The 12,540-nt window shown below is 39.8% G+C and overlaps 1 protein-coding gene across 5 annotated transcripts in view; it reads right to left on the bottom strand.

Annotated features, from left to right (window-relative positions):
- Positions 1–3,745: 3,745 nt before the first annotated feature.
- The window catches only part of LOC140372057 (RNA-binding protein with multiple splicing-like), a 55,393-nt gene continuing 46,598 nt past the window's right edge, over positions 3,746–12,540 (bottom strand). For 4 of the 5 annotated variants that reach the window (XM_072459324.1, XM_072459326.1, XM_072459323.1 and 1 more), the window contains 2 exons: positions 5,764–5,888; positions 3,746–4,307 (listed from right to left, as the gene is read on the bottom strand). In XM_072459324.1, coding sequence (XP_072315425.1) covers positions 5,852–5,888 — 37 coding nt within the window. In that variant the 3' untranslated portion in view covers positions 3,746–4,307; positions 5,764–5,851. Of the gene's footprint in view, positions 4,308–5,759; positions 5,889–12,540 lie in introns of all 5 variants that reach the window. The other variant, XM_072459325.1, reaches the window with a different exon arrangement.

The following is a 12,540-nucleotide window of genomic DNA, read 5'->3' as shown; positions in this document are numbered from 1 at the left end:
GAAGCATCTACACGGCAGTGAGAGTTTTTCACTTTAGGACAAACTGATGACACCGCGTTACCACATTAGTCAAATCTATTTTTGAAAACAGCAAACAGCCCACACTTTTAAATATGTTAATAGTTTTGATCGATGAAAGATGAAAGGAGTAATAGCAGAGAGTAGTAGGTAGATGTCATAGATTGAAATGATTAGTGCAGTTAGATGAAAGTAGTAGTAGTAGTAGTAGTAGTTAGCTGGAAAAGTACTAGGTTGAAAGTAGCTGTAGGCTGTTTATAATTGTAGCAGGCCAAAAGTAGTACTAGGATTTTAGTGATAGTAGTTAACTGAAAGTTGTAGTAAGCTGAAAGTAGAAGGCTGTTCCCTGAAAGTAGTGTAGTATCACCCTACTTGTAGTACAGTAGGCTGAATAGTCATAGATTTATTAGTAGTAGATTTAGATCAGTAGTAGCCAATTGTAGTAGTTGTAAACTGAAAGTAGAAGGCAGTAAGTAGAGACCTATGGTTGTAGTAATAGGCAGAAAGTAGTAGTGGTCAGCAGTAGAAAGTAGTACTTGTAAGCAAAGTGCGATTATAAGTAATAGTAGGCTGCAAGTACTGGCTGTGTTGAACTGAAAGTAGTATGTCCATCATAGTGGGTTAGTTCCCAGAAAGTAGTATAGTCTGGTTACATGAAAGTAGTAGTAGTAGTAGGAGTAGTAGTAGTAGTAGTAGTAGTAGTAATAGGAGGAGTAGGTTGAAGGAAGGTTGAAACAGTAGGCTAAAGTTTTAGTAGTTAGTTATTAGTACTAGTAGTTCAGCTTAAAGTAGGCGTGTATTAGACTGAAAGTATTGGCCAAGTGGTTGAAGTAAAAAGCAGAAAGTAGTCAAAAGTAGTTGCTGAAAATCTTAGTAGTAGTCAACCACTGAAAGTAGTCGTAGTAAACTGAATAGAAGTAGAAGGCTGAAAATACTGGAAATTGAAAAACTAAAAGTAGTTCATCATCCAAACTACACCATTATCAAGTGCATTCATAACATTTACTTGAAGAGAATGTTATTTTTAGAAACAGGCCTAGCAACGGTAAAAAGTACTCATCAACATGATGAAAAAGCAAACACTCCATGACAGCAGGGATGATGTCAATCTTTAATGGCATATGGCCTTGAATGTCTTCATTTTACATTTTTCATAAAAACTTCTTTTTGATTGGACTTTTTTTTCCATGATTTCATACAAACAAACAAACAAAACCAACCAACCAACCTCTGCAATTCACTGAAATGCATGTTCTCCTCACAGCGGTCTATATAAGGTACATAAATATTAACAGTACAGTATAAGAAAAAAAAGGAAAACCCACACACATGCCGTGAACATGCACAAAACACATACACGATTATACTGAAAACTATTTAGGAAAGGCGCTCTTCACTTGGAGGAAATGGGATGTTATCGTTGGGTGGTCTTCCGGGGTCGTCATCAGTACCAGTTAAAAGATATTATCTGGGATTTTCACAGTGACTTATGTAGGTAAAAACGTATCCAAAAAACATGACATTTTCTGTAATCCACTCAGTCAATTACAAACACATATAAAACTCTTAAAATTACCAAAATGAATATACAATTAAACTTACAATAATACTTACATGTACTTATATAAGGGGCTATAAAACAATACCAAAACAACACGCACACACCTTATAAATACTTAAAAATTTGGTGCCGCTTTGGCTTAAAAAGCAATCCTGCTTCGAAAAAATCAGTTGATATCATATGCGTATTATAGTTCATTACAAAAACATTAATATTTGAAGTTGATTGCCAAGCTAGATAAAGATTAATTTGACTTTTTTTTTGTTGTTGCTCCGGTTTGTCCCATGATTTTTGAAATGTGACACGACCTCATCAGCCGAAAACACAAGATTCACTTTGTGTGCGTCGACTTGAATGAAAATCCGGCGTAAAAATGTCAAGAAGATGATCAGATATGTCAAACAGAGAAGACATTATTGCAGGCACGCAAAACACACATTTGCAGAAGGCTGTTTCACTCCCCCTGTCGGGTTACTCAGATGTAAATTTTTGAGTTGTACAAAGTTGAATCTCCTAAAAATAGACAAAAGAGACAAATTGCTTAAAGAGAATATTGGTTCTGATGCAGAGTTGCTCTTTTGGAGTGACACCAAAAGAGACACGAGGCAAAAAAACGACAACAACATCACGTCGTACTTCATAAGAAATCAAAATGAGGACTACAAAAGCAGTCACAACTGAATCATTTCGCTAGCCTCAAAAGCTCTCCAGTGTAAAAAAAATGCCTTTGGTCTTTTGTTTCTCTGTCCTCGTTCACAACAAAGAGGGGCCTAATTTTAGCGGGGGCCGGGTGCGGAAATCTGCTGCAAAGTCCGGCTCGGCCAATCTATTTCTACTAGAAATGGCCTCGTCCTGGGAATAGGTTGTGTTTGTGTAGTAATTTCAGAGTGACTCGTCTCAATCTGACTGTTTTTGAAAGAAATAACCAAGAAAATCCACCAAATCTTCTCATTATTCGTCAGGATTGGCTCCACAAACTTGCCACCGTAATCTTCAATCGCATCGTAGCGTTGGATCCGGGCACCACTTTCTGAAGCTATTGCGAAATAATGATTTCACTTTTGTTTATTTATTTAGACAGAGAAGACGTTGGACTTTGTGCCAGTGTTTGTTTCATGTGGCTAGGCTCGCAATTACAGAGATATGAACCATAAACCGGGTCAAAACCTCTGTAATATGACAATTTGACGGCAAATTCCACCATAGAATTCTGTCCTCCAGCTCCATTTTAAACTAAAAGGGTCTAGTTCGTTGTGATGTACGAACGAACGCAGCCTGTAATGCCCCTCGATGAGTTGATCTCGAATTGCAAAAGAGAAAAACAAATACATTCTGTGCTAAATTAGTAATCACTCGGCTAACGTCGACTGCTCAGCTACGCGACGACAGGCAAGCGTTTGCTTCGTTGGGTTTAAATACGCTTGAGGAAACAAAACAAAGATTCACTCACATAACATACAGCACTGTGCAAAAGTGTTACCAAGGTTTGAAGAAAAGAGATGAAAATAGAAACATGTGCTCGGGCTGAAACTAGATTATTTAGCGTATGGATTGTTCTGCCGATTAGTTTTTTGTTTCTTTAGATAAATCGATTAGTTATTGGATTGTGAAAAGTCCCATGATGATGAGGATTTTACAAAATTAGACACAGATAATGTTGAAGTGATGCTGCTAGAGGACATCTGGAGTACACTCAGGGTCTGTTCACACTTATACAAAGGATGCACCAAAAAGACTAATCCTGAAACTAGAACTGGAAATCTACATACAATTTTTTTTTTTTTACTCTTTTCGCATGTCATTTTGATGTGATTATTGCTCTGTCAGTCTCATGATGATATTTTCCTTTTAATGTATTAGTTGTGATTAATAACAAACTTGTTTCAGCCCTAACATGAACTATATTGATGTAGAATTATATTGCAATGATCAAACTATGGATTATGTTGAGGGTAAATGTATGCATGGGAAAAAAAAGTCTCCAATCTGAGCCATTCTGAGGTCAATTTGGTCTGTCTGGTACATAACCGATTCCTTCAAACTTGGCAAAAACCCTTTGCACAGCACAAATAATAAAACAACAGTTCGACTTATCACATGACTGCTTTGGTATAACACGGCGACTTGTCACTCTCAAATGGCAAACAAGAGGCAGGAGTATGAAAGTAGTTCCTGACACACTTTAACAACAATCATACAATTCAAACAAACATCTTATCGATTACAAAAATACCTTTTTGTCTTTCTTTAAAATATCTAAAAATGTACAGCATTGTTTTTTTTTCTTCATTTTTTTGCAAAGTCATGCTTCAACATTGGTAATCGTAATAACATTAATATGAATGATATACAGAATAGTAATAATTATAGTCATAGAATAACATTATCGATCAGCATTTTGTCCACACTTCCGTGCAGGGGCCTTTCTGGGTGGCTGCATAAACGCGCTGCTTTGGTCTCCACACTTGCATATTATACTCCACAATGCAAAGTCGCTGGGCTGTGTGCGCTTCCGTCATGCAATGCCTTGTACCTTATTCAAAAGGTGTCGGAGGGAAGTGTAGCCAAAGTGCTGCCGATCCATTTCAAACTATGTAACAGTATAAAAAAGGTGGTGGTAGGGGGGAGGGGGGACGTCGTCTTAAGGGTGGAGGAGGGGGTGGGCTCGATGTGTGATGGAGGCTGGGTTTGCATGTCCTGAGGCTCGTGAGGCTGCCGCTGCTGCTGCCTGGGAGACGCAGACACAGGGAGACAGGGAGGAGAAAGGGGGAGACAGGAGAGGGAGGCAGGGGACAGCGAGAGAGAGGAGGAAACACGACAGAAACAAAGAACGAGAGGAGAGAAGGGGAGATAGAAAGAGGAGAGAGGGGGTTGACAGGAAAGGGAGGCAGGGGACAGAGAGAGAGAGGAGGAAACAAGACAGAAACAAAGAAAGAAAGGAGAGAGGGGGAGATAGAGAGAGGAAGGAGGAGAGGGACAACGAGAGGGAGGCAGGGGACAGCGAGAGAGAGGAGGAAACAAGAGAGAACCAAAGAAAGAAAGGAGAGAGGGGTAGACAGAGAGAGGAGGGAGGAGAGAGAGAGAGGGAGGGGACAGAGAGAGAGAGGAAGACAAAAGACAGAAACAAAGAAAGAAAGGAGAGAGGGGGAGAGAGAGCGAGGAGGGAGGAGAGACAGGAAAGGGAGGCAGGGGACAGCGAAAAACAAGACAGAAACAAAGAAGGAAAGTGAGAAAGAAGGAAGAAAAAGGAGAAAAGGAAGAGAAAAAAGGTAGAAAGAAAGAGAGAAGAAAATGAAGAAAGAAAGAAAGAAAAACGGGGAACAAGGATCGAGAGGAGAGAAAAAAGGGAAGAGAAGAGGGAGAGTGAGGTTACCATGGTCACTGTGCACAATGTCAGTTAATGAAACACAAGGGACCGACAAGGTTGCATGGGGTAAACATTTACTAAAATATGACCTTCAATTTAACAATTTAGTTTTATTATGAGGGTTTGGTCATATCTGTATATCTGTAAATATTTAGTATCTGGAAAAAAGAAAACATATTTACATAATAATTAAATAAATCTGAATCCGACCTTATTTAACCTAGCATGTTAGCTAAATACTAATAGCCATTTATTTTCTAATTGAAAGCCAAGATTCAAAATAATTGAAACAGTTTGTGCTTCAACTAACAATGGTTTTGATATTTGATTAATCTAGCGATGATTATTTTGATTAGTTGTTTGTGAAAGGCCAGTGAATATGACAGTTTTACTAAATTGTATTGTATATCGACAGAACAAACGGGTTTCAATTAAAAACACTAAATGTTTAACTTTTCTGTGTCATTTTGATGTAATTCTTGCTTTGTCTGAGCCATAAAATGTATTTTCTTTGCACATGGCATAGGTCTGTGTACAGTCCAGACCGTAATTATTCAAGTTGCGATTAATTGATTAATTTGTTTGCGTTATAGGTGGCTTAAGGTCTCTCTATTGTTCTTTCAAATATCGTTATATTTCCTGTTACTCGTCCACAATGAAAGCTGACACACTTTTGATTTTCACAGTTCTCGTCAGTTATACAAAGAAAGAAAAAAAACGGAGCTTTCACAGCTTCAACCACGAGTCTACACGCTGGAATCAGACATGCGAGGTGCGATTTACACCTCTGCCCGCTCGCCCTGCTGCGGACACTCACCAACGCTGCGCTACCCAACGGGAGCAGGGGCAGTCCTCCTGGTTCAAGTCGGACACAGGAAGGAGAAGCGGCAGTCAGCAAGTCACCCTCACAGCCGCCCGGAGCCACCATCACACATCAGGAACCTGCAACACAAACAAACACACGCGTAAACAAAGAGAAGAAAGTCTGGTTTCAAACAGAAGAACTACTTCAATATAAGGTTGGACGATATGGTAAAAATAAAAAATCCAATTTCCTCCTTCAAAGTCTCTGCTCCATGCTTTTACTGACACATTCTTGGCTGTAGACCTCTCAATTAAAAATTGACAATTTTAACTTTAACTTCACCTACCGTATTTTCCGCACTATAAGGCGCACTTGAAAGCCTTTAATTTTCTAACAAAACAGCAGTGCGCCTTATATATGGATTAATTCTGGTTGTGCTTACTGACCGAAGCGATTTTGTGTGGTACACGTTTTGTGCGCTTTATGAAAAATTATTGAAAATGGACCATTCATTGACAGTGCGCCTTATCATCCAGCGCGGAAAATACGGTACAGTACATGTACAGTATTTAGATGGTTTTATATTGAAAGTGTGCAGTGGTTGAATCTTTGTATTTGAATATACATTAATTATATTATTGAGAGGACTAAAAAAGTATTATTTCTTTCTATTTCTATAGTGATGTAACTGGTATATTTGAATGCTGAGGTATGTTTTCTTAATCATATTGATTCTGTGATATGACTTTTATATGAAATATTACTTTCACGTGAATTACTTTCTATAATTATGAAAACATGTACATACTGTTCATTAATGCACACTGTCCCTCTGAAAATAAAATATTGGAAATTGGGACAGCACTCAAAGTCAACCTTATTAAAAACACATTAAAAAAATACCACTTTGTACAAACTAGGTAGCGGTTTTTGCCCTTTGAACCTTGACCTTTTGTCGCGTACTGATTATTACACCTGATAACATTAACATAATGTAAAAATGTATTCATGCCATCACGCACTAACTTAGACGCCAGGAAATTACAATTCTTAGTCCGTATCTGCAACAAAGGAGATCAAAACATGACTCATTATGATGTCATTTGAGATCTAATTTCCCAACATTAAGTCTGTAATTTTACATTGCAATCATTTTTCCATTACGGTCCGGCTAAACTATGTGATGCCCTTTAAGGATACATATAAAAACTCTGTGTAATGAGATCTAACTAACGTAAAGCGAGTCAGCTGACAGTAGCTCCGTGTTTAAATGCTTTTCTCGACTGTATCTCCTTTGTCCCGCTCAGAAATCCCCCTCTGCAACAAAGACAAAACGCTTAACCCCCCCTGACCTTCCCTAAACCACCCCCAGATGTAACACCAAAAATAGGCATCTCGTGGAGGAGACTGCAAGGAAAAAAGAAAGAAAAAAACGTTCAGGAGGGAATAGAGACACTCGGCGAAACAATAAACAATTAGAAAACCAAACATGACCTAAAGACGGAGGCAGACAGAGAGGAGACGCTCGGAGTGACTCGGGCGGGACACGGCTGGCTACGCTAATGCCCCGTCGCGCGCTCGATCAGGGATGAGCCAATCGATGTGCAGCCGTACGGTCGCGCGGCTACGCTTAACGTGGCGCATACCTCCAGACCGACCGATTTTCTCCGGGCCGAGATGCCGAGGTTTACTGATTGGGTTGATCATTGAACACGTCGGAGGAGATTAGGCGCGGAAGTTTAGCGATTCGCCGGCTTAATGTGTTACGTCCAATGAGCCCGTGAGATCGGCAAACAAGTTGTGTTTGAGGACGTCGGGGTCGGGGGGGCGGTTCCTGAACGGGTTTGGGAAAGGTTAGCTTCATGTACCAAGTGTTATCAGGGAACGTTGATGTCATCCGGCTGAAAGGGCCCGTTGTTTCAAGTGATGCCAGAGCAGATGGCGGCGACAGCGCGCTTTAGCTCATTCACGGCTAATGATAAAAGGGCAATATTTAAAACACAAGTGAAAATAGAGAGCAAGAGAGCTTCGGAGCGGACCCCCAGGTTGTTTGGATTACAATGATGTTTAGTCTGTCTCCTTTGCAACGACTACAGATCAAAGGGCTTCGAAAGGTTTATATATCGTTGGTGTATTACGCTATATCAGCGTCGTAAAATAGCATTTATAAATCTGCTTTGGACTTGGGAAAACAGCTTTCCAACAACAGCTTTGATTATCATGCTTTAGAGTCGGAGTTTGGAGTAAATCCTGCACCGATTAAGGCATTAATTTAAAGTACAGCCATCTCACTATAATTCCCTTTGCAGAGTCTACACACAAACTGTTCCTAAATCGACTTATCTTTGATAGCTTTGATTTCTACAAGGGAACATATTCAATATTTGGATTTAAGACAGAGCGTTGACTTTCTGACAGCTCCTTGGGGCATTACAGGATCGTTAAGTGTGACATCACGGGTCCATAATGTTCAATTGACACAAACAACAGAAACAGTGTGTTTGTCTGAGCCTCTGAAACTGTTTCACACTGAATAATATCTGTAGGTGTAACTACTTTGAGCATTTTCTTTTAATTGATTTGTTTTTCATGTCTATAATTACTCTTGAGGAAGATCTGATTATTTGTGTACAGTTTTGAATTTGAAATGGCTTTGCTCAAAACCCTGGAGCATGTTCAAATCACCAAACTGCCATGATAATGACATCATCCCTTAACAACCCCATAGACCTTTAAAAGACAGATGCCGTTCACGTTTTAATTGTTTCTAGACAAAAAAAACTAAACAGATTGTTGCTGTACTCTTCAGAGATTTAATTACAAGTCCAGTTTGTAGTTAAGCAGAACTTCTAAATCCATGTTTTCCAACCAGGGGTCTGGGGCCCACTGGGGGTTTGCAGGAGCACAGGTTTACACATTTAAAGAAGGTTGATATGTCATAACATAATTTCTTTATTGTCAGCTTTAAATTCTTAGAGTTTTGAAGGATGACATGAATATACTTATAACAACAGCATATACTATTTATAACAGACATAACTCGCATAATCTAAAACCTACTTTCTGTTTTCTCAGTTTACCTACACGCCAACACTCTGATCATTACAGTATATGATTTCTGGAGTCATCCAATTATTCAATTATTGAACGTAAACCATTACATGTGATATGAATTATCTTATTTATTTCAAATTGTTCCCATCTGTCCTCAAAATTACGGAAAGGGGGAATTTGACTTGCAAAGACAAAAAATGAAAGCTAAATATTGAAACGTATTCTAACATTTACTTTTGTACATTTCTAATCCTAATAAGATTGTACAAAAGTGACGAAAAATCCACTAATTAACTGACAAGTGTCACCAGTTGTTGGGTTTTTTTCACTATCAGATTTCTCTTGGGCACGTAAACACACACCGAAAGTCAGATGTAATTACTGGATAAACTGATTATTCCAGTCATCTGTGAACCTACCGGTGAAAGCGAAAGGGAACAGAGCGCAGCAGCTGCTCACACTCCTCCTGCTCTTTTGGGTCGAGTCTTTTAGCTGGAGTATTCTGACTGTACGTGTTATTATTCAGCGGGGGGCAGAGAATAAAGTCTCTCTTCCTTATTAGCGAGGCCCCAGCTGCCCCTGTGCTCTCTGGGAGTTCAGTCGGACGCAGGAACCATTGGTTTTTGTCGGGCGATTGGCCAAAAGCTCCTGAGGGCAAGCGGCCAGCCCTTACCTAAACCCCTCACACACAAACACGAAAGCACGACGGGGGCGCAGAACCACACACCACCGGGGTCTGTCAAACGGAAAATCTGGATTACCTTTCTCCACAGTTCACTACGCATTAATGTCCACTATTAGCATGTCACTAGAGCCGGTCTGTGCCAGGGCATGAATGTCACGTAAAATTCAACTCTCGGGCGAATGCACTCGCTGAGACTTCAGAACCTGAGCATCTAAATAACCTCAACACAACAGCGAGGAAAACAGCTCCGTCGCCGCTTCACTCCTCCCATTTGCAGCGTATTCAGTCATCCTTTCCTTCCATGTTTTCAGTGCAAAATATTGTAATAAAGTATGAGTTTTATTGTTTGTTTTTGTCTATTAAATTGTTGCCGTGGACAAGGGAAAGGATCTGGCTGCAAGTGATGAAAAGAATGGAGTTCACTACTTCCAGAACCCTAACCTTAAATGACAAATATTATGTAGAGAATTCCTTTTTTTAACTTTTAATTATGTTATAGCAAAATCCTTATCATAGTTAAGCCCTAAAAGAGCATATTTGAGCATATTATAGTTACATTTACAGTTTTGTCCGGACTATAATTCGCAATTTTTTTCATAGTTTTGGCCGGGGTGCGACTTATACTTATATACTTATATATTTATACTTATACTCCGGAGCAACTTATATGTGATATTATTTGTTATTTTCACACTTGCAACTGCATTACATACTTCAGCGCGACTTATATATGTTGTTTTCTTCACTATTTTTTGGCTGGTGCGACTTATACTCCGGTGCGACTTATACTCCGGAAAATACGGGTATGTAGTCATGAGACTAGAGATATGTGTGTGTGTGTGTGTGTGTGTCTGTGTGTGTTTTGAGAACCTTTTTTTCCCGGCTCTTAAAAACTGACCATTGCCAATTCTTTGTCAGCTGATAATGAATTGTTCATCAGATCTTTCTGTTTCTATTATGTCCGAGCAAATTTTCCATAAACCAACTTTGTCATCTTTGGATCGTTTCCCATTTCAACATCACCGGAGATTACATTTCTGAAATGACAGTGATCTTGACGGGAAAAATGCCAGCTTATCCGTTCTGACGAAAGAAAGACCACAGCACAGGGGGACAATAGCACCTCACCCTCAGCTAATGCCACAGTGCGACCACTTGCCCACCACAGAGCAATCACTACGGTCGCCTCAAAAGTCCATGAATCTAGAGGCACAATATGACTTAAAAAATGAGCAGAAAGACAAAGCTATGGGTGAATTTTGTGTTTAACGGTCAAAATGCAGATGTTTTTGACCTACATGGTTGGTGGTCATGGTTTATACTCAGTTTACGTATCCAGATAGAACTAAATCTACAAAGTTCAATACTCACTCTGTCAGTATAAATGAACTAAGATCAGTTTAGGTAATTTATATTGTGTGGAGCCTTGTTTTGGGGATGTGGAGCAGGTGACTTGGATAGAGGGCTGTCTTCCTGTATTTTGGACGGGGTATTTTGAAATGTGGACGGGGTCATTTTATTAATAAATCTTAGAAAAAAAGGGAATATTATCATTAAATCGGGTCGGGAAGCGTTTGACAGTATTCTGCCATTACAGTTGACTGTTTACAAGTGAAAATTTCGTCGGAAAATACGCCGCAATACGCATATAAGCTTTCCATAACCTTTCCAAACATTTTTAAAGTACTTTTTATTAGTCCGGAGAATGCCGAAGCTACTTATATTCCGCCCAGTCGGCCCCCGTACCCCCGGACACAATTATATAGACGGATTGTTTTTAAATTCTATCTAAAAGCCTGCAGTGGGTTTGTGTGGCGTCAGTAGTACTTTGACTGATCTTCTACCTTGAACCTAACAGGAAGCCAATGGAGGTTATGGAGGTTATGGAGGATGGGGGTGACGTGTTTGGGTTCTGCGCCCCCTCGTCAGGATCCTGGCAGCACAGTTCTGAATGGACTGAAGCCTTTGCAGATCCTCGCTAGAGATCCCAATGAGGAGCGCATTACAGGAGTCAAGCCTGGAGGAGACGAACGCGTGGACCAGCTTCTCGGCATCGGGAAAGGGAAGTGAGGGGCGGAGTTTGGAGATGTTCAGGAGATGGAAAAATGCCATTTTACAGATGATTTGAATATGAACGTCAAAGGAGATGCCAGGGTCCAGAAAGACTCCCAGGTTTGTGACGGAGGATGAGAGGGAGACTTTGTTTTTTTAGCAACAAATTGAGCGTTTTATAGGCCTCAGTGTCTGAAATGATGACATCTTCTGGAATGTCATGAACACAACATATTTACCGAGCTCGCCAGTGCATGAGACAGCAACACCAGACACAATGTGGGGCAACCTAGAATATTCTCAGCTCGCTCACCTCAAGTTTATTCTTGTCCCGTTGCCGCGAAAAAAGTGTTTCAAAGGATTTCTCAAGCGATTTGTCTACCCACACGCTGCCCTGCGAATAATGTGCGTCTGCAGCTCGCAATTCAAAAGACAAGGAAGGCTAAAAAGCCCAAGGTCTAGAGGCGATTGGACGTTTGTTTACAAAGCTGCAACTTTTCAGGGACAATCAGAGCATCGGTTCAACAGGAAATTAACAGAACAGTCTTATTCATTTATTATTAAAATGTATTTGTTACACAGCAGCAATTTTAACTCAAGACTACAGATCATCGTGATTATTCAGGTCATAATATACTTAAAATACAAAATACTACAAAATAATAATTGTCAGAATCATTAGGCAGGAACTGAGTTATTTCCGTTCAATCTATACTCCAAAAAGTCATCAATCAATCAATCAATCAATCAATCAATCAATCGTGAATCATAAATCTCGATCATAAACTTGTTGTTGAAACTTGATGTTTCTTCTCACAATAACCTCTAATCTTTGGCTGTGATACTTGTCTGTGTCTGTTGCCTTAAAGCCGTGCTCTTTACATTGTAGACACCATAATTTCCTTAACGTTCTTTATATATGTCTGCTGCTGTGTGTAATTATCTCATGACTATGACTGGGGCCCGCTTTGGCCTCCTGCACACCGGATGTAGGGATG

Source organism: Eucyclogobius newberryi, unplaced genomic scaffold, assembly GCF_026437365.1.
Source record: "Eucyclogobius newberryi isolate DKJ021-1_F unplaced genomic scaffold, fEucNew1.0.hap1 SCAF_22, whole genome shotgun sequence".
Lineage (NCBI taxonomy): Eukaryota > Metazoa > Chordata > Actinopteri > Gobiiformes > Gobiidae > Eucyclogobius > Eucyclogobius newberryi.
This window is presented reverse-complemented; position numbering and strand designations above follow the sequence as displayed.